This window comes from Verticillium dahliae, genomic scaffold, assembly GCF_000150675.1.
Source record: "Verticillium dahliae VdLs.17 supercont1.2 genomic scaffold, whole genome shotgun sequence".
NCBI lineage: Eukaryota > Fungi > Ascomycota > Sordariomycetes > Glomerellales > Plectosphaerellaceae > Verticillium > Verticillium dahliae.
This window is the reverse complement of record NW_009276916.1, coordinates 1-25,706: the sequence shown is the minus strand read 5'-3', so window position 1 is coordinate 25,706 and position 25,706 is coordinate 1. Positions and strand designations below refer to the sequence as shown.

The 25,706-nt window shown below is 55.7% G+C and overlaps 9 protein-coding genes across 9 annotated transcripts in view; 6 read left to right on the top strand and 3 right to left on the bottom strand.

Moving 5' to 3' along the window:
- VDAG_00818 (calcium/calmodulin-dependent protein kinase type I) overlaps positions 1-788 on the top strand; it is a gene marked incomplete at both ends in the record, with an annotated part of 1,362 nt that extends 574 nt beyond the window's left edge. Inside the window, one exon of the mRNA XM_009649704.1 lies at positions 44-788. Within this exon, the coding sequence (XP_009647999.1) occupies positions 44-788 (745 nt within the window). The remainder of the gene's footprint in view (positions 1-43) is intronic.
- Positions 789-1,646: 858 nt separating this feature from the next.
- VDAG_00817 (uncharacterized protein) lies at positions 1,647-2,241 on the bottom strand (the record flags this gene model as incomplete). Its single annotated transcript, XM_009649703.1, has 3 exons — positions 1,647-1,724; positions 1,829-1,981; positions 2,083-2,241. The coding sequence occupies 3 exons, from the start codon at positions 2,239-2,241 to the stop codon at positions 1,647-1,649; spliced, it is 390 nt and encodes a 129-aa protein (XP_009647998.1).
- A 2,017-nt stretch (positions 2,242-4,258) lies between these two features.
- On the top strand, positions 4,259-6,392 carry VDAG_00816 (uncharacterized protein; the record flags this gene model as incomplete). The annotated part of the gene is made up of 2 exons (XM_009649702.1): positions 4,259-4,312; positions 4,560-6,392. The coding sequence occupies 2 exons, from the start codon at positions 4,259-4,261 to the stop codon at positions 6,390-6,392; spliced, it is 1,887 nt and encodes a 628-aa protein (XP_009647997.1).
- Positions 6,393-7,961: 1,569 nt separating this feature from the next.
- On the top strand, positions 7,962-9,503 carry VDAG_00815 (uncharacterized protein; the record flags this gene model as incomplete). Its single annotated transcript, XM_009649701.1, has 2 exons — positions 7,962-8,524; positions 8,579-9,503. The coding sequence occupies 2 exons, from the start codon at positions 7,962-7,964 to the stop codon at positions 9,501-9,503; spliced, it is 1,488 nt and encodes a 495-aa protein (XP_009647996.1).
- A 2,916-nt stretch (positions 9,504-12,419) lies between these two features.
- Positions 12,420-12,885, top strand: VDAG_00814 (uncharacterized protein; the record flags this gene model as incomplete). The annotated part of the gene is made up of 2 exons (XM_009649700.1): positions 12,420-12,676; positions 12,747-12,885. The coding sequence occupies 2 exons, from the start codon at positions 12,420-12,422 to the stop codon at positions 12,883-12,885; spliced, it is 396 nt and encodes a 131-aa protein (XP_009647995.1).
- A 2,335-nt stretch (positions 12,886-15,220) lies between these two features.
- VDAG_00813 (aureobasidin A resistance protein) lies at positions 15,221-16,916 on the top strand (the record flags this gene model as incomplete). The annotated part of the gene is made up of 2 exons (XM_009649699.1): positions 15,221-15,886; positions 15,944-16,916. The coding sequence occupies exons 1-2, from the start codon at positions 15,432-15,434 to the stop codon at positions 16,914-16,916; spliced, it is 1,428 nt and encodes a 475-aa protein (XP_009647994.1). The 5' UTR covers positions 15,221-15,431.
- Positions 16,917-18,687: 1,771 nt separating this feature from the next.
- Positions 18,688-20,612, bottom strand: VDAG_00812 (uncharacterized protein; the record flags this gene model as incomplete). The annotated part of the gene is made up of 2 exons (XM_009649698.1): positions 18,688-19,370; positions 19,424-20,612. The coding sequence occupies 2 exons, from the start codon at positions 20,610-20,612 to the stop codon at positions 18,688-18,690; spliced, it is 1,872 nt and encodes a 623-aa protein (XP_009647993.1).
- A 622-nt stretch (positions 20,613-21,234) lies between these two features.
- Positions 21,235-23,627, top strand: VDAG_00811 (GRC3 protein; the record flags this gene model as incomplete). Its single annotated transcript, XM_009649697.1, has 4 exons — positions 21,235-21,283; positions 21,338-21,735; positions 21,787-22,077; positions 22,134-23,627. The coding sequence occupies 4 exons, from the start codon at positions 21,235-21,237 to the stop codon at positions 23,625-23,627; spliced, it is 2,232 nt and encodes a 743-aa protein (XP_009647992.1).
- A 136-nt stretch (positions 23,628-23,763) lies between these two features.
- VDAG_00810 (uncharacterized protein) lies at positions 23,764-24,960 on the bottom strand (the record flags this gene model as incomplete). Its single annotated transcript, XM_009649696.1, has 5 exons — positions 23,764-23,775; positions 23,844-24,000; positions 24,071-24,303; positions 24,369-24,771; positions 24,827-24,960. 5 exons carry the CDS (start codon positions 24,958-24,960, stop codon positions 23,764-23,766), a joined length of 939 nt encoding a protein of 312 aa, XP_009647991.1.
- Positions 24,961-25,706: the final 746 nt, after the last annotated feature.

The window sequence follows — 25,706 nt, the reverse complement described above, 5'->3', positions numbered from 1 at the left end:
CCGGAAGATAACGCCGACCTGTGATTGCGGACTTTGGTCTCAGCCGTATCATGGATGAAGAGCAGTTCCATGTCCTGACAACCACCTGCGGCACCCCCGGCTACATGGCCCCCGAGATCTTCAAGAAGACGGGGCACGGCAAGCCTGTTGATATCTGGGCTCTCGGCGTCATCACCTATTTCCTTCTCTGCGGCTACACACCCTTTGACCGTGACTCGGATTTCGAGGAGATGCAGGCCATCCTCAAAGCAGAGTACGATTTTCGGCCCTCAGAGTACTGGCGCGGCGTTTCCGAGGATGCTAAGGACTTTGTCCGCCGCTGTCTGACTGTGGACGCGACCAAGAGACCCACTGCCCACGAGGCTCTCCAGCATGCCTTCGTCGCAGGTTCGCTTTCAGGAGGCGAGAAGAACGAGAACAATCTGCTGCCGACGGTGAAGAAAAACTTCAACGCCCGGCGCACCCTGCATGCGGCCATTGACACAGTCCGTGCTATCAACAAACTACGGGAGGGGCAGAGCAACCTGATGGACGGCGCTGCATCCAAGGAACCGGCACGAGGCGCAAGACCGCAGCAGCAGGGCAACGGCGCCGCTCGCAAGGAAGACAGTGCCATAAGTCTTGGAGGCGGTGGCTTGACCCAGAAGGACTCTGGGTACGGCACAACCTCTGAGTCGCAAGACGTCGTTATGACCGATGCTGTGCCAGCCATTCTGCAGCCTGGCAATGCCCAAAATCGGGTCACCGAGACGAGTAAGGGTCTTTGGTCACCGCCGCCGCGGCGATGAGTATGAGCATGGAACGCTTTGAGGAGATACGATGCATGAAATCATGGCGTCACAAAAAAGGCAGGCGCGCCGCCGGATTCGATTGCATATGCAATGTAACGAATGGCATGGTTCGGCGGCTATGGCCGTTAGTGGCAAGTCTGACCCGGAGCATAGCGTATGAGGCCGGCGTTGTCAGGTACTGGGCTTGCCCAGCACTAGGATATGATGGACTGTGCTGGCCGTTGGGCCGCATGACATGAGCCAACGAGAGGGGCTGAGACGATGAAGAGAGAGAGAGAGAGAGTTCATGGTGAGCGCTTCTTATGTTGTGTACGTCTCGACTGGATTCGAGGTATGATAATTATGGGACAGAGGAGTCAATGAATTTCTTTATACCTATGCAAACATCTCTCATGACGTCACGCAGACCGAGCGTATCCCCGATGTATTCGAGCATGTCATTCGTCTTTCGCCTGCATCTATTCGAATGCCACCGTGTATTATCGAGCTTCCGGGAAACACTACTGCCGTCGTACATCGCACAGCTTTACTATGCGTCTGGCAACTATACTCTTCGACGCCCATGCGCCCTTTTAACCCTTATAACGCAACGACTTCAATCCGGTCTAGGCACATCATCAAAGAGATTTGAATCACGGTCATTCGGCGTATGTCCAAAGGTTTATATACTACGACGTCGGCTCATCATGGCGTCTGGAAATATTCACAGGTTACATCTGAAGAGCAGAATACAAACCGGCCCAGCCTGCAAACACGGAAAAGGCCTTTTCAGGAGCCCAAACTCATGGAGGCACCCAGTCCCAGTTAACAGACCCCGTCACGATTGTCCCGACTCTCTCTGCCAACGTGATGCGCCTACAGCGACAGGGGTCCGATCGACGAGCACAGCGGCTTGCCCGTCTTGTCGGTGCCCAGACGGTCACAGCAGCGGAGCTATACGCACTGTCAGCCATGCAAGTCCTCACTCTACAGATGTCTGCGGGGCGCTCCCTGGCAGGCGGTTGCGTTCCCCGCGCGAGCCGCACGCTCAGACGTACCTGGGGCAGGCCGTTGCAGCAGAGGTGGGCTTCGGGTGCCCACGTGCGGATGAAGGGCATGGCGCGCGGGCAGTCCTTGTCGGCGAAGTGGGTGCCGCAGTAGTTGCCGCCGGTCGGCATGCTGGGCGAACGATCGCAGCAGTTCTCCATGGACTGCATGACGGGTCAGCTCTGAGCGGCGCACAGCGAGGTGGGCTGTCCCTCTCCGGGACTTTCGGTCTGGCGGCATGGCGGGAGTTGAGGTCGCGACGTACCGCGGAAGGGCCAAAGTAGTCGCAGCAGATCGGGTGTTGGCCCCAGGTGGTCTTGCTGGTGTGGATCGGGGTGCATTCGGTGAGCTGGCGGGCCTCGACGGCGGCGCTCGTGACGCCGAGGGCGAGGCCGAGGACGGCGAGGACGGATGTGATCTGCATGATGGGGAGTGAAGCGCTGAGTTTGAGACGGGGCTCTATGGTGCTGATGGGTACAACAATGGCGCAATTGTCTCGAAGGGCGCGAACGGGTCGGGACTTATACCTGCCATCGTCTCGGACTGAGCCTCGGGCGTGATGTTGCCATTGCAGTAGAGACCCTTCTTCTTCCGAGCGTCCATTGACCCTGAAGGTTGTTCCTTGTTACTCTATCTAGAAGCTGCCAAGAAGTCGATATTGTTGGCTGGCTCGATCGACAGGCCAGGCGCTTTGGACTCATTGACACAGCCCTCGTGCGGAGCAATCTCAGGCCGACCGCCCCACGAGCTCGTATACTTAGTCAGTTTTGTCATCGTCATAAGCTTCAGGGGCTCTATTTATTCAGCATCAGTCAATACAGCGTTACGGCAAACCTGGCCCCTGCTTCTTTTGCGACGGAGCGCAACGATATTGTTCTGTTCCCGAAAGGAAACCCTTTACCGCATTGAAGGGGGCACGTCCAATGGCATGCGAACAAGTCTCGCGCGGCAGGCAACACGGCATCTGTGTCATATGTCTCCGGCTTAATGATGCGCCGCCCATACAGGTTCTTGTGAGGAGCATTGCATGAGCACTTTGGCAGTGTGTGTGGTTCACCCTTGTCAACCCTTCCGGTCGTTCGATCAAGTATGCTGCTATACAGACTCGGCTCTCCATCTGACGGACGATTTTGAAATTACATGTGCCTTTCATTATTCAAGCTTCGCTTTTCTGATTAATCTTTAGCTCCCATACCGTGCTCTGTCCGAGGTGCCGCAAGGTAGCAGCGCCATATCTCGAGTGCTCACCACGGATACTCACGCAGCCTGAGCGCACATTCATGTCTAGATTGAGTATTGGACCGAGAAGCTTCCTCTAGCTGCTTCATACACGGATGCTCAACATGACGGTCTCCATCCAGTCCTCTGTTGAGGAGTGTCACGAGCGCCATGCAGCAGCTCCAGAGTGGTCACATCAATCTCAGTGATGCAATCCAATCGATGTATTACAGATAATTCAGGGGCACGTATATCAGCTTTGAGGAAGTAGGGCAAATAGAGGCGTCAGAACAGTACTTCTGGCTTTTTTTGATACAGCTTCCCCCGCGTTTGATACCTCATCATGAGGTGGCCTCCGAAACCCGATTTCAAACTTACTAAACCCGAAGAGAGAAGGGAATAGTATATTGAAGTAATTCATTCCCCCCTAAATTTATCATTATAAAAGATCTCCCATCCTTCATAGTTGCTAAAGGGATGAGGGTTCGATGACGGGGTATCAGGCGGCGCCTGCGGAGCCACAGGACAGGGGGCTGATTAGGGGCTGGGGACTACGAGAGAGCGTATATAAGGGGTGCGGAGGGCCAATATCCAGACAAGTCCTACCCCATGCCTAAGTACCTAACATTGACTGCGCATATCACCCGGGAAGACATCTTCGCTTTGCTCACCTTCACGTCCTGACAGGAGCCCAGATTAGCAAGGCATGTGTTCTCATGTCAAGCCGTGTTCCGGCCTTGAAACTTGGTCCCCCCTACGCACCACACCAGCATTCTAGCAAGATTGTCTCAGATGTGACCACAGCAAACTCAAATTGTTCGGAGAGGCGCGCACACTAAATTTCTCATCTCGAATTTAATCCATCGGGCTCGCGATAACAGCTTGAGCCTTGGATGCCGAATCAGCCTGCGTGGTGGCCGAATCAGCCTGTGTGGTGGCCGCAAAGCGAACATCAACGCCATCAAGCAACTACTCTTGTGCAGCAGGCTTCTTCTGCTGCATCTCAGCAAGCCTTTCTGCTTTCCACGAGGCGAAGACAACATTTACGCTGCAGACTATCACCGCTACGCATCTCACTAGCAAGGTTACTCATGAGGTCGTTGCTCTCAGGGAACGCTGACACGAATGATATGCGGTTCATGCCTAGAGCCTGGTGCCCGATCAAATTCCTACGCCATTGTTACAATTTCTCCACCGTGACGACTTTCCATGACGACGTCAACATGGTGGGCCAAAGCCCAGGAATGGTATTGGCAAAAGACACTGATAACAAGTTCGTATGCCTAGATTCAAAGAAGCATGACTGCGTCATAATGCGTTGTTTGTCTCACAATTTTCTGATCAAAGTCTATCGCTTCATAGGGCCAATGCCATTATGTTTTTGAAGCCACTCCCTGCTGGAAGTGTCTGAGTCAAAGCTATTGAGAATAGCAAATACGAGGAGGTGTCCCCTCTTAGTGTGCGGGTTGTCACTCATCGTTGACGTAAGGCAGGTAAACAGCGCCTTGACTGAGCTACTAATAGGTGTATCAACCACACTCTTCCTCTTCACTAGGTTTCTTCATCACTTCGGCAAATCTGGCACCGCCCCTGGACGATTCCAACATGTCAACCCATGCGGCCCCTCTCTCTTCAGTTGATCTGCAGCAGGTGCAAGGGCTATCACTAGTACTGGAGTGGCTCAAACTGCAAGGCACGGAATCCTCGGCAACGTTGGAAGCCGCAAAAGCTCACTTTAAATCGTGCGGCGCGATATCGACATGGAGGTTCTTGTCGAATAATTTCCCCGAACTGAAACAGCACGACGAGATGCTTGAAGACGCATTGGTCGCTGTCGCTATGTACGGAAAAGTTCGCGGCATGAAGAAAAAGACTCCATGTCATGGCCTGACGATGACTGTAAGGAGCGGATGCCGCCCTTCTGCTGTCGAAATCGGTCCTAAAACCCTTGGCGGCAAGCTTTGGAAGCTCGATTCCGACTACGCTGCGGTAGCAAGCCGATGGAATGGACTACAAGTTGTCGACATACCCCCTTGCCCAGCCTGGATTTGGCATGGGATGATGAAGAAGATCATTCCCGATGCTGTTATGGACGAGGCTGCCTGCCTCCAGATGCTCAGCAGTGTCGACTATGATATGGATCGCCGTCCAGAATTCAAGCACGCATTCGAGCACTCTCTCGGAGTTGCAAAGATGTGCCTTTCATCTCCTGAGAACGGTATGCGCGGTCTCGCCCTCGCTGCTCTCCTCAGCTATGATATCCAGCAACTAGTCCGAATGCAGCACGAACGGTGGATTAGAGAGCAGCATGGAGCGTTCAGCTTCGGGGACCTTGACATGAGCCCTGAAGAGTGCATTCCTCTGGCCGTAGGTGACTGCGGCGGACAAGGACCCTACGGTTATCAGAACAGCGAGCAATACCGACTGGGAAAACCATCAATGTTCATCTCGATGATCGTTGCTAACTCGCACGACGTCCTCTACGACATCTGCTCCCAAAACCGAGTTTCCAACATCTTATACGCTGAAGTCAAGGGAGGCTCCCTGGAGAACTGGCATACTGTCCTGGCACACTCCGGGATGGATTCGATTGCAGAGAGAATCAACCTGCTGAAGGAGGGTGAAGTTCCTCTCTATGGGGACACTGCGGCCCTCGGAACTGGCTGCTGGGCCCCTTTCAACGGACGCTACCGGAGCTTAGAGCGATACATCAAGTACTCGAAGTTGCTGAAACGGTCGCAGCATCCAGATGCCGGAAAGATCATGGCCCTTTCTCGCCAGCAGTGGGTCTACCAAGACTACAACATAACTCACAGTGACCTTGTTGCATATTGGAAGCTCTCCATTGATAGCGACGGAATTCGACAAACAAAGCCACGCACTCGACATACCTACAAAGTCGTGATGGATGAGCGCCTTTTGTCCGGAGACTCGATCTTGAAGGGCTTGGACATCTGCGGAGACTGCCACGGCCTGCTAGCCGACAAGATCTCAAACGCACAGTACAGCGTCACTTCGGCAATTGAACTCAGCCCGTCGGTTGCAAATGCTTCGTCTGTGCAATGGGCATCGCTCCTCGTTCAAGTAGCGAACTGGTGTTCTGAGTTGCAAGTCTGTTCAACTTGCGCGGCATTGATTGGCAATAGGCTGGATGAGATGGCGTATCGCGTCCTCGTCGAGTTGATGAAGAATGAGCCAAAAACGTCTGCCAAGGACTTTTTGGCTGAGCAGTACGCTGTCTGGTGCAGTACCACAGCTCCCATTTCTATCGCTTCGATTCTCTCGGGATTTGATTTGAGAGCCCAGATTGTAATGGATCAGGGCGCAATGGGGGAGAGAGATACTGTTGATTGCTAGACTATGACCATAACGGCAAACCTCGGTTTCTAGGATGCTTAGAGTCTTCGTAGTATGACTAAGTCTTGTTTGAATTTATTGTCTTTTCTCTAGTTGTGCGAATATTGAAGCAGTATGCCTGAATCTTCGATCTGTTCGTCACGCCATTTCAGATGCTGTTGCAAACCACATGGCTGTTGCACGACCTAGGTGACCAACGGGCAATCGTTAAGCACCCGGATCACCAAGCGCACCTAGTGCGCAACCACGGGTCGATGATAGTGTTCTTCCGATACAAGTCTACCAAAATAGCTTCGCGGTTCGATCAGGGGCAGTTGTCAGCCGACCCTGCGGAGCCGCCATACAGGGGGTCGGTCAGGGGCTAAGGGTTACGAGAAACGTATATATAGACTGCCGAGGGCCCTCCAAGCTGTGGAGGGCCAGAATTCAGATGTGTTCCGACCCCCTACCTATTATCTATTGCCTGCGGACCACGTGCGGAAGACCTCTTCACTCTGCTCTAAACCACGCTCTGACAGCAATCGACCAAATAAGGTGTCACGAAGTCCAAGCTTTGCAGACACGTTGTCAGTGGCTCGCTATAGGAGCCTTTAGGTTTTGAACGTCATCACTTATAGCTCATGTTGACTTATAAGGGACTTCTAAAGGGGTTCATCGTCTTGCACGTCTTGAACTTCATCATTCAAGCCATAGGGAACCTTGGCTGGCACAAGTGACTTAAACGGGCGGGCACCCGCGATGTCCGCGGTAGCTTCATCACCCGCGACCAGGCCGAGCTCTCCTTCAACCCGGCCCCCATCAGCGCTGACGATATCATCATCGAAGCCAGAGCGGGCACAGGGTTCGCCATCATTAAGCTTGTGCAGCCCGGCGACGAGTACTCAACTTTCCTCGTCGACTGCGCGAACATCCCATGTCTACAGGCCCTCGACACCCACGTGTCCTGGAGTTGACGGCACGCCATACTCGCCAATCACAACTCTCACAACACCGCAGCCTTTCGACATCCCCCCCAATGCGGGAGGCCCACCACCGACGACGCACCCGTCCGGCAATCCCATCACGTCTCCGGCCGTCCTGACACTCGCCCACCCCAAGGCTATCGTCACTCGACCGGTGTGATCGACCGCTCCGCGCTGATAGGCCCGCCTGGCCCTACCAGCGTGGCCCTGCAGGCCGTCTTGCACCAACGTGCAGCTGCATGTGACAGCGGCAGTCCACAAACGCGCCCCTTACGCCTGATGGATGGCACGGGATGACTGACAGAGCTGCCGCGCGACCACTGCCGTGCTGCTCGACAGCCTCGAATCGCGAACACCGAGGACAGGAAAGGCAGTCGGGCAGACACACCACATCTTCGAGGATGCGTGTTGGCCTGCTGTGGGCTGTTCGAACTGGCCAACTCGCGAAGACTGCAGGGCTGGTGACGAATGAGCGGCATTGATCAGTGCTGCGGAGGCGTGAGCGTCGTTGCTACATAATGGACGGCATGGTCGCGTCTCTTTCGCAGCCTCGACGTCACTTGAGGCCGCACCACGTCCTTGGCCACCACTGTTCGCCTCCCCCAATATGGCAAAGACGGCGAGCCCCGACGAGGTTCTGGGGACCCTGATCCAGTCCATCAAAGCAATCGTGTCGAACGACGGGACGGAAGTCGTAGAGAGCTTCCTCAGCCAGAAGCGGGAGCTCGAGCGAAGCAATGAAAATCTTCACATCACCCTCGAGGAGATCACAAAGAAATCTGCGCAGCTCTACGCCAGAATAGACGCCAGCGACGAGCTTGTCGAACAGAAGAAGGGTGAGCTGGAGCAGCTGGCCGCGGCCAATGCGGCACTGAAAGCGGACCTCGCGGGCGCCGTCAAGGCGGCCGCGGCTGCGAAGACGCAACTTGCTGAGAAGGGGAGATCGTGCGCCGAAGCGGAGTCGCGGGTGAGGTCGATGAACAAGACCATCGAGGGGATGAAGAGCAGCCTCGAGAAGGAGCGCGTCAACACGGCGGCAGCCAAGGCTCTGGAGGCGAAGGCCAAAGGAGAGCTGCACGCCACGCAGGCGAAGCTTAACTCTGCCGCAGAAAGCCTCAAACGCATCGAACACTACACCACCCCCCTTGTCGCCTTTAATCGGGAAGAAGCGTAAGTGACGACCCCCCGACGAGTGCTGCACAGTTTTGACTGACCAGGGCACAGTATCACCAAGTTGCGGACCATTTCCGAGCTTTCTCGGTCCTTGGCGGTCGCACATGTTGGCATTGATCTCGACGACGCCGTCCTGTCTGACCCGGAGAATTGGACTGGGTTGAAGACACAGGACGAGAAAAAGAACCTGAGCATCCCACTGCCGCGGTCCAACACTCCCGCGGCAAAGCTGATGCGCGTTGCTTCGTTCCTCGCCGTCCTGTCCCGCCAGCTTGAGCTCTACATCTTCCAGCCGACATATTTCATGACAGAGAGCAGCGAGCTGTCAGGTCTGATTCTGGACATGAAAGACAAACAACAAGCGAGTCACCTGCGATCTGTGCTTCTCCGCGCATCGCCAGACGAGCATGGAGAGGCGCAAGCAAGACGAGCCGTCGACGGAGTGTACAAATGCGTCAAACCACTGCTCCGCCAAAGAGACTCCTTGTCGTTCCGTGCCTCTCTGGAGAAGGTCTGCCGCGAAATCAGCGAGATGTGGGAGACGTTCCAGAGGTACACCCTCTTGGTTACGGCAGATCTCGAGTTTCATCCCGATTATCCAGACGACTGGAAGTCGTTCCCCAGCATTGTTCCTCCTGCAAACGAAATACAAAGGGCGCCAAATCGACAGGCAGTCCAGCCTAACGGCGCCATCAGCAGGGAGAGCATCCCCGTCTGGCCCACGTTCATCACGACACAGCATGATGGTGCCATCGATGTCGTTCTGCAAGGGACCGTGATTACCGAGCATCAAATGAAAGATGCAAAGGTCGAGGAACAGAAGCAAATGAACAAGGAGATGCAAGGCTCGAAGAGACTTTACAGAGGAGGACGACCTCGGCTGGGAAGTAGAGCCCAAGAAATGAATGGCACCAGGTCCGACAACGAGGCCCCTTTTTTATCCAGAGGAGCTGGGGATGGTTCACGAGACGCGTGAGACCAGACCCGGCTAGAAGAGAGTGAGCACATGGCAGGTGGACCACAGACCATGGAAGATCAGCGAGGCCATCAGGAGATGTGCCTGAAAGCATGATTTGGACAGGGAGTATCCCACCAACGCCAGCCAAGGCATACACGCATTGCTGTGAGACGGTTATCTGTAGTCTTCCATGATTGTTGTAGCATATGCATCTTCGTTCGATTTGAGGGCCTCGCACATGAAGCAACGCGATCAGTCCCAGTTCATGATGACTGCGAATCTTGTCACGCAGTAGTTATCAAAGCCAAGCCCATGTCGAGTGCAGTTTGTGTTTCACCCACAAACTCAGCTTCATGGTCGTTTAAGACCGCCCTCTGAAGCTTCCGGCAATGACGGCGTCTGCCGAGCCGACCGGTACACCGTGCTCTCCGACCCCGGAAGGACATACACTCCGTCCGCTACTTCCAGTAAGGGGACTGGACTTACCATGCATTTGATGACGGCAAAGACTTACAACCTTTGATCCGGAACGCGTACATGGCGGGATCGGACAAGGTTGCTAGTCGAAACAAGGCCAACGAATAGCAACAGAGCTAGAGCAGCACCGTTTCACTATTCCTTTGTACACAGGGTTGTCATGAACTTGAGTGCGTCAAGGCCTGAATGCGCATAGTGGCCTGAGGTATACGGTAGCCATGTAGCATCGTGGTCGTCGCATGGCTGGGCACTTCAAAGCCCCTGACTTGCCGGAATTTCTGCGCGCGTGGTTCCAAACAAGCCACAACCCTGTGGCGGCAGGTAGCCAGCCCTATGAAAAGGCGATGGGCCGGGCTTCACAGGGGACACTACTTCGGCGGTGCCCGGAGATGAGTTGAAGACTTAGCCGAAGCGGGTTCAAGGTAGACCGGGAATGAGGAAAAAAAAATCAGTAGAAAAAAAAAGGTGGCTAGCAAGTCTCCATCTGAAAGACGCCGTCCGGGTCGCGCGACCGTGACCGCTCATCCAGCGGGAAGTACTGTAAGCCACCGGTCGAACCGGTGGTGCACCCAATCCCTGCGGAATTACCATGTACTGGCGCCACTTGAGGCCGGATACCTCGGCGTGCTTGACGGCTTGACATCTTGACGGCTTGTCGTGGATCGTGGACGGCAGAAACGCCAGACATGCAGCATGCAGCAGTGCGCTAGGGCGGACAGAAAAGGGCTGCTGATGACCAATGGAGCGGACTTCGGCACCACTTTGGCGTGTCACCGTGCAGGAAAAGCCGATGTGGTGTCCGATGGGATGTCGATAAGGGCCCACGTCGAGCCCAACAATTGCCGGTGTTGGCTTCTGACACCGTGGTGTAGTGGTCTGGGAGTTTGGGAGTGTAGCGTGACTCCCTGCAGCAGGGCGTCGAGGTCGAAAGCGTTTGCCCCCAATTTGTGTGACGTCGCTGGTTGGTGACCGACAAAATCACGGGAGTTTGCGGTGTCGGGACGACAGGCCTAAGGCTGAGATTGAGTGAGATGACTTGGCTTCTGGCAAGGCAAATAAGGCAAATGGCACCATGTCGCGTTATTAAGCGAGATTGTGCTGTCTCTTCTGGCCGCGTTAAACGAGTCGCCGTCGTTGGCTGGTGGGCTGCCTCCCGATCAGAGGGCGAGGGAGAGCAGAGGCGGCACTCTGACTGGGCGACCGCCTCTTCGCACCGATCGACGGCTTGGGCTCATGAGTTGCCCCCAAGACAAGGAGAGCTCGAGTCCCCCGCATCACCTCAGATGATGATTTTAGAGTTGGATTCCTGGCGGCGCCCGACCGACGCTTGCAAATGATACGGCCAGCGCGGGTGGGACGAAACACATGCTCATGCCTGTCGCGTGCTTATTAGGAGCCGAGCTTACTTGTTTGATTCGTTGTTTTTCTGTGGCTGCTCACTCTGCCTGACCGCCTGACTCTGTGTGCGATCGCCGACTGGAGTACATGTAGTAGTAGTAGAGTCGACCCAGATTGTAACGATGAACGGAGTTCTCGTTTGGCAATGCGGCGAGTGGCGAGCGGCGAACGAGAGATGGAAGTGCGCGCAGTAGCGCGATCCCAGGGGTCTTCTTTCGGTGGGTGTGCTCACATTGCTGTTTGGAAGCGAAGGAGCCCGCCCGTTTCGCATCTGAAGGTGATTCGGGCTCGGGAACTTCACAGGTCCGGAAAGCACCGCAACGCGCGCGAAAGTGGGAGCGCGGGAAACGCGAGCCCACGCGCGGGAACCGGCTAAGCGAAAGCGAGCAACCCGAGCTCGAGCTACCATGTACATGTACGGCTGTGGGTGATCAGTCCACGCCGATACTTGCTCGATCGATGATTTGTGCATCATGGTCAGGATGCGTGCACAACTTGCAGGACAGAAGCACGACGTCGCCCCGTTCGCTGGTGCCTTGAACTGCTGGCAAGCAAAGGGGGCTGAGGCAGTCAACACCGCCCATCGAGCCACACAGTCCTTTACGCCTCGGACAAGCCAAGCCTCAAAACCGGGGGAATACTATGACGAATGGATGGATGGCTGAGTGCGTCAAACACCCATGCCACCGTCTTGTTGACGAGAGGCTGTGACGACAACGGGTGTATCAGGCGCAACGTGTTTCGAGGTCGCGTGCTTGGCTGCAGATTAGGTTGCCTCAGCATGTAGGTAAGCGTCGTCGGCGCTTCAACGCCCTCCCCCCCGGCCGCCCGTCAAGCTCGTCGTCGCATGAGCATCTCGTAAGGCGTGCGCCACTGTTGGTCTGGCAGTTGATGCCCCAAACCAGCAGTGGCGCCCTCCAACGTCGCACCCTTGACACCAGCCATATACCATGTACGTACAGACGATGCAGGGCGGAAATGCAGTGCAGTCGTCTCGTGAGCAGCTTGTCTCATACCAGCGAACCAGGGATGAGCTCGACGTTCAAAATGAATGACGACATGGCCAAATGCATGCCAGTGACACAGCGATGCAAGGACGAGCTACTGTGCACTAGGCCAGAGGGCCTTGTCGGCGGATGTGGAGCTTTGCAGCGGCGACGGTCGGGGAGGGAGGACTTGTCATCGGACGAGCATGGAGCCCCAAGGTACAGGTACATGAGCCAAGGTATCCAAGCCTGGTGCCAGGTCTGTTGTTGTCGCGGCGTCATTGGACCTGAAGACATGGCCTCGCCTGACTCAGCAAACGAGCAGGCAGGGTAGAGGCAAGAGAAAGAATGCTCAGCTCCATTGTCGATGGAGCATGTGGCAGGCCTGACAACACAACAGCCAGCCCGGTGAGTGTCGGGTGCGCGCGCTGCTGAAGACGGTAGAGGTGGATTCGAGGCGGCGGAATGGGATTGACAGACAGGCTGGAGGACGCCGATGGGGACGCCATCTGGGTGATTCGAAAGTCCGTACATCGTGATAGTCCGTACATCGTACATCGTAAAATTCGTCAATCAGCCGGCGCCCATCGCCATTTACGCGCACCCTGGCGCCCGTAATTCGCGTTCTGACACGCCGTACTGAAAGCTGTGTGCCCAAATCCCGATGAAAGAAGGAGAGGCCTCAAACCCTCCCGAGTCGCGTGTGTGCGGTGGATGCCCAGCGTTTCACCGAAATGATTGTCCCAAGAGCAGGGGGACCTCACCAATCGCCGTCGTTGGTTTCGGGGCGACCCCAGGCCAATTCCAGCTGGAGGCTCGGCGGGCGCGGTCTCGCAGTCAGCAAGCAAAGAAGTATCCGACAAATCTGCGCTACGGTTCGGACCCTCAGTGTGGTTGGAGCCTGGAACCTCGGACTCTGAGGATCTGGCTGGGGGCTGATAGGGAGATTGCTCTGGGGCTGCACACGCGAGCAAAGCCGGATGTTTTGCCGTCAGCTGGGAGATCAGCAAAGCTCGAGATGAGCTCTGACACGTCTGACAGTATCCTTGCGGGAGATCGAAATTGTTTTCATGTCAATGACAATTCGGTTGACTTGTGTGTGTACATGTACGTTGGCATGGGCCGTAGCGCAAGCTTTTCTGCCCGACGATTAAACTCGGGTTCGGTTCGGTTCAACATTGTCGGCAGGTAGAGACTCGTTCCTTAGGAGACCCCAGGCGCCAGGGTGCACGCGAGGTGAGGTGAGGTGAGGTGAGGTGAGGCAAAGGTAAAAGGCGAGGTGAAATCCTTCGCCCTCCCTTGTTAGCGCCTCGACCAGGGTACCCAAAACCCTGCAGTGCCTTGTACTGCGACTCGAGCCGTGGCTTCCGGCGCCAAACGCTGGTCACTCACTGAATAATGCATCTCGCTTCTGGTGCTCTGTGGTGCAGTCCCATCCACTTCGCATCGAATCGCATCGCCCTCGCTCACGTACCGAAGGATCTGGAGGGTTTTTATGAGGAGGATTCTGAAGCTATTTTAGGTGGCCGTGATAACCATGGGAATGAATTGGGGGCCCAGGAGGATGATTGTGGTAACTTGACAAGACAATGAAGATCTGGCTGTGAGTTTCGGGCTTGGGCATTCGAACAACATCTTGCCCGTCCCATCGGGAACAGAGTCGGCCATCGGACAGCATCAAAATGCTGGGCTAGACCGATCCAGTGCCCGAAGGCCCGTCCGTTGCTTGCTTGAAGGGACGAGGCGCGCGCGCGGGCGGATGAGGGCGCGCGCGGTGCTCGGAGTCTTCCTAATCGCCGGCCGGGGGGTTTCTTAGGAGACAGACCACAGGGGAAAGATCTTTGTTGGTGGGCAGATTGGGTAAGCTGTAAGCCATGGAAATTGAAGTGAAAAAAAAAGCTAGGGGGGGGGGGACTCGCGGGAGAAAAGGAACAGGTAGGCCAAGCCGGCCTGGGACTAGCAGCTCGGCATCTGGCATGACCCTGGTCTCCGCCCCTTCCGCTGTGATTGCTCTCGCCCACTACCTTTGGCAGTGCCAGTGCGCCTACTCAAACACACTTCCTGCAAAGGTGGCTAGGCTGGCAAGCGGTCAGGCCCCCAGTGCGACCTAATCCAGTCTACTGGTCACTGGTGGCTGCTTTGGCTGACAAGGTAGGTACCTCCTGCTGGGGCTGTCAGGAGCGATGATGACAAGGCGAAGAAGGCAGGCAAGGTAGGTAGGCAAGGTAGGCAAGGCAGGCAGACATTGGCAAGGGCCAAGTAAGATTGAGCAGAGACACAGCGCAGGCAGCGCAACCCACTTTGCGCTTGCCTTTCACTTTTACGGTACCTCCTCCCCCTGCTGCGCGCCCAGACCCAGACCCGGACTTGGACCCAGGTCATCATACATAGTACATATGGGTACAGTCATCCACATTTCTCGTCTGTTGTATTGTGCTTCCTCTCGTTTTGCTCTGCGTCTCGTCTCCCTCCCCGCGCCAACTCTCTCTCTCTCCCCTTTCGCCGACCGTCCCGACGACCCTTTCAACCTCACCTCCCACCTCACACCGCACCCTACAACCCGTCGACCTTCTCACTCGTCCGTCTCAGACCTGCGTTAGACACCTTCAGGTCGTCGTCGTCGGATCAGTTTTTTTCGGCTTGCGAGTTGGCACAGTTGACGCCTTCGCCCCTACATGACGTAGCACCCACTGCAGCAGCAGCGAGCAGCAGCAGCAGCGAGCAGCAGCAGCAAGCAGCAGCTCCATCCCAGCCCACGCCAACGCCAGCACGAGCCCCAGCGCCGCTACACCCGAATGCATGCGCGCTCTGCTTTAACCACTAGCACCGACGACTAAACAACCGCTTGTCCGCCCACAACACCGACGTGCACTCGGCGTTTTGTTCTTTCGCGCTCGCCGTTCCTCCTTGGCAAGCGTCACCCCTGCCGCTCGCCTTTTACTACTACCTGGTAGCCTTTTACTACAACCTGGTGCCCCGTCCAATCGTCGCAGGCAACTGTCGGGCTGTCATTCTTCTCCTACCACCACCCATCACAACCACCACCAAGCGCACTTGGGCACCCTCTCCGCCAAACGTCGCCACGATGCAAGACTTCAGCTCGTTCTTGCAAATCAAGCCGCCAAAGGTGCCGCTTCTGTCGCCCGGCACCTTGAATTTCGCGAAACTAAACCCCATTCCTCGTCGCTTCCGGCCCAGCCGGAGCCGGGGCGGTCACCAGAAGAAGCGCTCAACCGCAAATTTCACCACCAACGCCTGGTTCGTTCTCGGCTCCAACGAGGCTACCGCGCTCAACACGTCTTTCAACCCCATGCACTCGATCCGCGCCCTGCGTCGTCGCTCCTGGCGAATCCTCGACATTCAATACGTCATCCTCGCCGCCCTAATCGTCTTCTCCCTCGCCATATCGCCGTCGGCCCCTATCATCAAGACTCTGGCACTCTGCGCCACTGTTCTGGTTCTGCTCATGCCCGCGACGAACCAGTTTTTCCTGCCGTCCCTATCCATCTGGACCTACCTCCTGTATTTCTTCTGTAGCCGGTAAGTTCTCGTACCACTTCCCCGCCTGCTTTCGAATTTGTAGTAATCGCGTTGCAGCTTCATCGACGCCAAGTACCGCCCGCACATCTGGGTCCGCGTTCTCCCGGCCCTCGAAAACGTCCTGTACGGCGCCAACTTGTCCAACATCCTCTCCGCCCACACCCACGCCGTTCTCGATATTCTCGCCTGGCTGCCGTATGGCATCGGCCATTTCGCCAATCCCGCCATTTGCTCCATCCTCATCTGGACCTTCGGAGCCCCCAAGACGCTGCCCGTCTTCGCCAAGGCCTTTGGCTGGCTGAACGTTCTGGGAGTCACCCTGCAACTGGTGTTCCCCTGCACGCCACCTTGGTACGAGAACGAGCACGGTCTGGCGCCCGCCGCCTACGGAATGCAGGGCTCGCCTGCCGGTCTGGCTCGTGTCGACAAGATTTTTGGCGTTGATATGTACACGACAAACTTCACGACGGCCCCTCTCCCCTTTGGTGCCTTCCCCTCCCTTCACGCCGCCGATGCAGTCCTCGAGGCTCTGTTTATGATCTACTGCTTCCCGCGGTTCCGTGCCTTCTTCATCTCCTATGTCGCCTGGATTTGGTGGGCGACCATGTACCTCAACCATCACTACGCCGTCGACCTCGTTGGTGGATCCTTGATTTCTGCAGCCATCTTCTACACCGCGAAGACCCGATATCTGCCCAAGCAGCAATCTGACAAGACGACCCGGTTCGAGTACACGTATGTCGAGATTGGCGAGCAAAAGAAGGTTGTGGATGAGGAGTACGGCGACTTTTACAGCCTCGGCTTGATGCACCGCCAACGTTCTGCCGACAGCGACGAATGGACTGTTGGCAGCACCTCGAGCTGCAGCACACTCTCTACGAGCGGCAGCGGCACATTGAGTCCTGCACCGTCCGACGAGGGACACCCGCAAGGCGTTTTCTCTGTCGAGATGACACCTCATGGCCACATGTGGGATGGCGGCGTCCCACCACACGACGGCGATCTCAGCGAAGTCGTCGTCATCAGGTAACCCAGCAGCGGGTTGCACACTGCCACTTGGCAAACCTTCATCACCAGAATTTCGGTCCGCCGAACATTGGCACGCTCACCGTTTGGTGGGTAAGCCGCTTCAATCCACTCGCTTCACGCTGAGCGACGAAGACTCGTTCTCATCCGACGACCGTCCAAACAGCATTCGAATTTCTTGCATCAGCACAGCAATGGCGTACCAGGGTGTTTTGTACATAATGGAGGCGGCGACCAGCAGGAGCCTGGGGTCTCGCCGGCCTGTCAGGAAAGAAAGACACGGGGCAGGGCAATGACAGAACGAAAGGGCCACATTTTGCATAGGAACGACCGGTGTGAAACGGACAATCCCAACGCAGGCTTGACAGTTCGGAGAACTGCACATAAGACCAACGGAACGGGGATACCTGGAACATAGAACATATAAGTAATGTATTTGAAAGGAGGATCTCGGGCTGTTGGCGGCTCCGGGGTCCTCCGCTTGCGCCTGCTAGCGGATTCGCAGTGTCGCAACGTAATGCGGAGGCCAACATACCACGGGGTAGAGGTAGAGCACTCGCTACTGTGTAGTAATTGAGATGAGAGATGAGAACAATTTGGTCTTTCGCGCGTGACGTCAGTGTTGTGAGAGAATGATATGGGAAGTGGAACGTACTACTACTCCACCGCCGACTTGACACAGTCTTCTCCGCGAGTTGGTCGTTCAGATTCGACATGATGTCCACATGGCCCTCCTGGCCAACTTACATGAATGATGACGAAAGTCACTCGCGTCGCAGATCTGGAAAACGTCAGCCGTGTGCAGTTGTTATATCGTCGAGAAACCATCCCACGTAGTATACATCATGAGAAGACATCGTTAGAACCATAAATAAATGGGAAGGAACCAACAACTTCAAATTCTTTTTCGAAGGGCGCCGGCATATATGCATACGAGTTTCCCGCCCCATTTCTACACAGCAACCACGGAAGCATGCACGTTGCAAACCTCTCGACGGCCGTTGGCTCCTTCAGCCCTGCGTCGAGCCGAGGGGCCTCGTGGGCGCCACGCCGCATGTTGATCCGCTGATCACGAATCCAGTCATCCGGCTGGTACCCGTTCAATTCCAACATCAGCACAGCTTTCGCGTTCATGAATGGCAAGGGGGGCGCGAGGGTGCTCGTCACGAGCGTCGGACGTTGCAATGGTTGGCACATTTATCGATTAGCCGTCTCTACAAGCGACTCCCTACGCATGCATGCCTGCCTGCTGATGAGAACCTCATGGCTGGTATCACCGCCCGCCGAGCCATCCCTCCTCTCTTTCTTGTGACGACCGGAGAAGGTGGGCCACACAGCTTGAGAAACATATCCACCCCCCCTTGTACGACGGCTTCCCCGCCGCGTGGTAATGCAAGCCGAACGCCGGACCGCTCATCCTATTTTCGATGCCGAGAAATGTGAGAAGAAAAAATAATGGTTCTGCAACGTGCAAGAGGTACAAGTGAGCAATGCGATCGTGGCTGGTTTAGCTCAAGCCACGATGGCCGGGTTGCGGAGTCGTGTATGTAAGGGGAAGAGTTCAGGGGTACGGCATGGTACGCTCGAGGTCACACATCCATGGCAGAATGGTGAAGTATAACGTCTCCCATCGCCAAGCCCAGTGCAGAGTAGACTTTGCACAAACACGGTCCCCCCGCTCGTCGTCCTGCAGCACGAACGAGCAAGCTTACCTCGCCTCAACGAGCCCGCAGCAAAGCGTTTCGAACGCAAAACACTCACCACCAAATCCCCTTCTACGGGCTTGGCGGCCGCTCCTGCTTCAACTTCGGCTTTGGCGTGGCGGACGAGCTCTTGCTCTTCTTCTCCTTCTTCACAATCGGCGAGGAGACAGACGCACGGTGCGGCACCGCCGGCGGCAGGATCGGCGTCTCCTTCTTAGACACCTGCGAGCTGGAGGGCGCAGCCAGGGCGGCCTTCTTGGCCTTCTTGCCAGACTTGGGCGCCGGGAGCTCGGGCTGGCTTGGTGTGTGGAGCTCCTGAGAGGCCGCAGCGGGGGTAGAGGTTGGCGTGTCCTCGGCCGAGCGCTTCTGCTTCTTGCTCTTCTTCTTCTTCAGGGCAGCCTCCTCCTCTCCGACGAGTTGAGAGGAAGCAGCGTCTTCATCGACCTCGGCCGCCTTGCGCTTTGCCTTCTTGGTAGTGGTCGACGCCTTTTTGCTGGACTTTTGGCTGGAAGAGGGCGCCTCGGGGGCTTGCGTCATCTCAACGTCCTCCGCCTCGACACCGGACTCGGATCCAATCCGGCCCATATCCTCGTCTGCAGGCACGCCGATAGGGTGGTATCTAGCCTTGAGGCCCTTGGGCTGAGGGCGGGCGCCCTTGCTGGATGCCAGGGGCAGAGTGGCAACCTCGGCGTTGGCAGGGCTCGGAACCTGGATGATGCGCTTGATGCGCATGACCTGATCGACGTTTTGCGCGACTGACCCGTGTTAGCGCGATCCTGTTGGGGATTCAAAGTGTGTGTGGACTTACGGGGCTCATAGCGGACTCCCTTCTTGTTCGGAATGAGGACCTGATAGGTAGGGTTCGCGACTTCGTTGCTGACGTTGACGCCGTAGTCTCCACCGTCATGCTTGAAGACCGGCTCGCCGTTGCGGATCTTGTGGATGGGAATCTCGAGCTGCTCAATGACGTTAATGGGGACAGAGGCGGGTGCGGTGAAGTACCACAACTGCTTGCCCTCACGTCTCGCCTGGGCGAAAAAGTCTTGCACATCCTTGCCGTCCTCATCGCCCTGCACAGGGCGCAAGACAAAGTTCTCGCCCTGGAAGCCGTTTGTAGCAGTCTTCTTGGGTTGCGGCGCAACGGCAAGAGGTTCGGCCACCTTCTCGGCCTCCTTCTCAGTCTCAACAGCACTGGTGGGCTCTTCCGCCTCGCTTTCCTCGCTCCCTGAGCTCTCTTCAGGAGTTTCCTCTTTGGGGGCCGTCTTCTTGGTTCTGGCCTTCTTGCTCTTCTTGGTAGGCTCTTCAGCCTCGCTCTTGGAGCCGGAAGCAGAGCTTGAGGCGGAGCTGGAAGTTGACGCAGCCTTCTTGGAAGGCGCTGCCTTGCCATTCATCAGAGATTTGGCAGCCTTCTTGCTATAGGCGTTATCGTCGCTGCCTGAATCGCTATCCGAGTCGCTGCCAGAGGCGGCAGGAGAGGACGAGTCGCTGGACGATGTGTCTTCTTCCTTCTTCGAAGGAGTCGTCTTAATATTCTTCTTGGCGGGCGCCTCGTCTACGGAGTCGCTCGAGTCAGAGCTGGCGGTAGGTTCGGAGGAAGAGCCGGAGGAAGAGTCGGAGGAAGAGGATGGGGCCTTCTTGACAACAACTTTCTTGTTTTGCTTGGAATCGCGTCCGTCGTCGCTATCGGCGACCTCCTCTTCGTTGCTGCGAGGGGTACGTTTGGAGGGCGCGATTCCCTTCTGGCTGGTAGGAGTCGATGTCGACTTGTTCAGGCGATTCCAGGACGCAGGGTCGGGAAGGGCGCCATCGCTGTCACTGTCACTGTTGCTGGCGGGTTCGCTCTCGCTGTCGCTGTCTTCGGCGCGGGGATCGAATGCAGCCTTCTTCTTGATCTGAGCCTTCGACTGGCTGCTGGGCGTGGCGTCAAGGTCATCACCAGCCTTGGCAAGGAAGCCGCGAAGCGAAGCGACACCGTCGAGATTACGGCGCTTCGACATGATGTTGATGCTAACAGCGCTTCGTATGTAAAGTGTTGTCGCAATCGATTGGCCTTGCGCGATGGTGGCCTGGGTTGGAGTTGCGAATTGGGACTTTTTTCTTGTATGGCGCGACTCGTTAAACAAGCTCCAGACGACGATTGGGATTTTTTTTTGGAGCAGGCGCGGTGAAGATCGCAGCTGCAAGCGGGGGGTTGGAAGGTCCCACTGGACAGGCAGCTTGGGGTGGCAGGAGCCAATCGATGGCGCGTTTTCAGTCTAGCGCGTTCTGAAGGTGCCGAAATTCTACCGCCGCTCTTGCACCCTGGAGAAGATGATCTCTCTTCAAGAAGGCAAGAGGTAAGGTTCGTGAGACGATTCGGCTTTGTTGAAAAGCTGATGGCATGTTCTTATTCTCATTGCATCTCCAGATTTATTCAAATATTGACAGGCAATTTCAGTGCTTGGTTTGCGTCACAAGTAGTAAAGAGGCTTCCACCTACACTGGTCGTAGTGACCCACACAACTGCCGAAAACCTGGACCAGCCAAGCTTGGTCACCTAAATTTACATCCCGAGCATCTTCACTTGCCCATGTTGTCAGCACGGCCTGATCTCATAGAAGCATCTCACAACCTTCGCCAATGAGCACCCCAAAACGCCGGAAATTCGAGTCCGACGATGACGTTGCACGTATGTGCCAGCGCGACCCCGTATCTCTGCCGAACAACCACTGACCTGGCACAGCTATGAGTGCCTTTTCTCTGCGCCGCCAGCTCCTGGCTGCAAAGGGTACGGCTACCACTGCGGTTCCTTCTGAGCCTTCGAGCTCAGCATCCTCGCCAGCCCCCAAAATCCCGGTCTCGGTGTCAGCCGCACTCCCTGCTGGGCGGCGATCCGCCAGGAAGCAAGCTTCTTCGAATGCGCCGTCACCGCAGCCCTCACCCAGCCCCGGGGGGCGGGAAGCCACCGCTATAGCTCAAGAATCACCGGCAAAAAAGCCTGGATCTGGGGCGTCATTGGTTACTAGCGACAATGGCCTGCCTCTTGCCCCTGTACAGCAGTTTTCAACGTTCAGGCCTAACAAGCAGAATGCTCGGAAACTCGCAGGGGCCATTCTTCAGCTGAGACTCAGCACAAGCGAGGTGAGGCTGTTCAAATGCGATTCCAACCTCTGAAGACTGACATGGATGCAGCGATTTCTTGTTCTCGGCAGCTTCGGTATTCGTGTCGTCAGCGGTGAAGTCACCATCGCTGGCGCAACATTGAACAAAACCGACAACATCGTATGGGCACATGCGGCCCATTGCCACGCCATTCCTGTACTGCGATGCTCGGAGGATACGAAGATTGAGCTGCACCCACACCCCCGAGCCATCGAGCTGCGCCGGCTTGAGAGGTTGTCCCCTATGTTCCGCAGCCTCTGGAACGAACTTGCAAAGCCTGGAACAGGAGCCAAGAGTGAACTGGCATCAACTTTCCAGATTGTATGTACCTTCTCAGTCATGATAACCTCCGAGCATGGACCAATCTGACCATTCAGATCGGAACTGCGGCCGATGCGCCAAAAAAGGCTGTCATTCAAGACCTGGTGTCGCATCCCGCCTGGAACAAGAAGCTGGCGGAACTCGTGGCCAAGGGAGGAAGCAAGGCCCCGGTCGTCTTTCTTTGTGGGCCAAAGTCTTCAGGAAAGTCAACTTTCGGCCGCATCCTGGTCAACCGGCTGTTAACATCGCCGTCCCAACGGGCGAAGAGACCTGCTGTGGCCATACTGGACCTCGACCCCGGCCAGCCTGAATTCAGTCCTGCTGGCACCATGTCGCTAGTCCATGTCAAAACGCCAAATCTGAGCCCCCCTTTCACACATGCCGTACCGGAAACCACAGATGCAAGCGTCATCCGGTGTCATGCCACGGCATCCATCTCACCGGCAGCAGACCCCGAGCATTATGTCGAATGTGCCCAAGATCTATTCCATCACTACCAGCAATCTGCATTACGTAACCGTCCTTTAATCATTAACACCCCCGGCTGGATTCTCGGGACAGGTCTTGATCTTTTGACGGAGCTGATATCAAAATTGGCGCCGACGGACGTTATCTACATGTCTGAGGACGGACCAACGGAGAGCGTTGAAGGTTTACGCAGCGCCACGAGGACTAATTTCACGACTCTGCCCTCGCAGCAAACGGAGTTCACTTCGCGAACAGCGGCCCATCTGCGCTCTATGCAGACCATGTCGTATTTCCACTCCATTAGGGCAAGTACTGGCCAGGTAGCCTGGAACCCTGCTCCTTTGACGAGTGTCCCTCCTCTGCAGGTGCAGTATGCTGGAGAAAACCCTGGGTTCCTGGCGATCCTCAGTTACGAGTCCCAGCCTCCAGCGAACCTCTTGGCGGAAGCGATCAACGGATCAGTTCTGGCGCTCGTCGGAATTGAGGACGGCAAGGCCCTGAGGTTTCTGCCCGAAGTCGACTTCAAAGGCTTTGGTGATGTCTCTGTTGATCGTGAGACTACTATGGATGTGGATGGTAAGCCAGCCGCTACTGCGACGGGACCTTATGTGTCGCGATCTCCGGAGGGCATCCCTTTCATCTCCAACCCTACATCACAGACACTCGACCCGCGATACTCGCAGACTCTTGGACTTGTGCTCCTCCGCGGCATCGACGTCGCAAAGAAGAGCCTGCAGCTTCTGACGCCAATTTCATTGCACGGCATTGAGGAAAGCCGCAAGGCGGGCAGGCAGCTCGTGCTGGTGCATGGCAGGTTTGACACGCCTGGTTGGGCATACACCGAGGACTCATACTCGCGGACGTACAGCGAGACTGCCGTTGACGAGCAGGAGACGGAGATCACGGAAGAGGACACGGACAATGACGACTCAGAGGCTGAGCCGGAAGACCTGGGTATGGCCGGCGATGTGGCCGAGACGCCATGGGTGGAGGTCCTGCGCGGGAACGAGAAGCGGCCGGTGGGTTCGAGGGTCTGGAGGGTGCGCCGAGATCTGGGCAAGGGCGGGCCCGGCGGTGACTGAATTACCAACCGGCGTCATTCAGCGCAACGCAAGAAACGGCTTCGTCCTTTGAATCAACTCCGTCTCGGTCTCGCCGGGTTCCCGAGCCAGATAGCACCCCAGCGTCATGCCTAATGCAAAGTCCCAAGCTACGACCTCAGATATGTCCCTGAAGTTCCTCGGGTCCGCGTCCTCGGCGAACAAGCTCCCCACGAGAAGCGACGGGCCTCGTCGGACGGCGCCGCCTGCGTCCCTGGGCTTGGTGCGCCCCAGCACCGGTACCCGAACGTTGACCTTGGCAGGGCTCAGCAGGCTGTTGAGCGTGAACTGTGCGTTGCGTTCGATGATGAGCGTGTTCACGTGGAGATACAGCTTCAGTTGCATGAGTGCCAACCTGGTTTCGTCAGCAAATAGGGCCTGCACAGACGACAGGATAGCCGGGAGGGGTTTCCAACCGCTGATACTGCTCTCGATGCGTCTCGCTCGACACCTCGGCATCGATCCGGCGTTGATCAAACACACCCATATTCTCAAGGAGCGTAAAGAGATGCTTGTTGCACATGAGCACCTGGAGAAGATAGGGCCCGTCACTGTAGCAGTACAGTGCTAGTATGACGGGAAGCATCAGGACTTGGATCTCGGGCAGGAGATCCAGCCGCGGGGCGGGCGTCGGCACGAGGGGCATGATTATGTTGAACTGCGCTTCTTCGTGAGCGTCGCACCTCACAGGGAGTTTGCCATGGAAGCGGAGAGTGGACTCACGAAGTGAAGGGCGCTCTTGATGAGCACTTGGTGGTACTTGAGCGCCATAGCCTTGGCTTCAGGCGTGCCTTTCATATACATACCCACAACCAGGACTGATAGCACGAGTGATGGTGGTTGCGGGGTGTGGTAGAAGTCTTCCTTATCGAGTATGGGCCAGTCTGTGTGGAACTTGGTGAAATAGAGGTTCTGCAGCTCGACCCGATCGGGGTCATCGAGCAGCTCGCTTCGTGACTTTGCCGACAAGTCAAGATATGTCGGTCCGGCTGATTCCTTGATCTTGGGGAGGATGCTCGACGGGCCGCTGAGCGTCACGGCCCCGCTGCTCCCCTCGGCCACTACCGGGTCGACCCGGTCGGCAGGCTGCCCGTGATTAAGGGCCTCATGGCGGTGCAAAAGATCGCTGCGAGTCACGTCACTCCAGTGCGCGAGGTTTGACTGGGATAGATTGAGCTCACCTGCGGTTGAAGGTGGCTGGACATGCAGCGCAGGCGAAGGATCGAAGGTTGGCGTGGTTGCGCTGGTGTCTTGAAAGGTGTTCTTTCCGGAGATACGAGCGGTTGCAGTTTGGGTAATCACACTCGAAGCGCATAGCGTGGCGGCAGAAGATGGATCTCTGAACAAGCTGTACAGCTTGTTGACCTGGGAACTGGAGCAAGACGGCGATGAGGGGGAGTTGGTGTGAACCGTGTGATCACCAGGAGACAGGATTCTGACGACTCGGTTGCAGATGGTCCGTGCTCAAAAGCTCACCAGGATGCAGGACAGTCTACGAATTAAGACCCGCCACCCCCCAACCGCCCACCCCCCCAACCGCCCACCAGAATACACCAAAAACAGCGATTTGCAGGGGTCTATATCTCCACTAATAGTAAAGCTAGATATCTAGATTTTCTATATAGTATAGATTAAGCTATTAATATATTACTATTAGAGTTTTAAGAGGATACTATAACTTTAGAAGAAGATATAATTTTCGGAAATCTAGTTTTTATTTTAACTAGCATTTTCCTAATAACCCTAATAAAATTTATACTAAGCCTAAGAAATAATATAAAGAGACTTTTAATATTTTATAATTATTATATCTCTAGAAGTAAGCTTATTTTAAAGGAATAAAGCTATAAGATAACTTATAGCCCCTATAATATAGAGTTTCTAAGATTCTCTATTAAAACTTACTATAGAGGAATCTAATTACTTTAATAGCTTATTAAGGACTAAGTATTATAAGCTAAGAATATAGAACTAGATTCTTAGAGTTTTATTATAATTTATTATAACCCTACCCATTTAATATATAGCTTAATATATTTATATTATTAAAACTAGTTACTA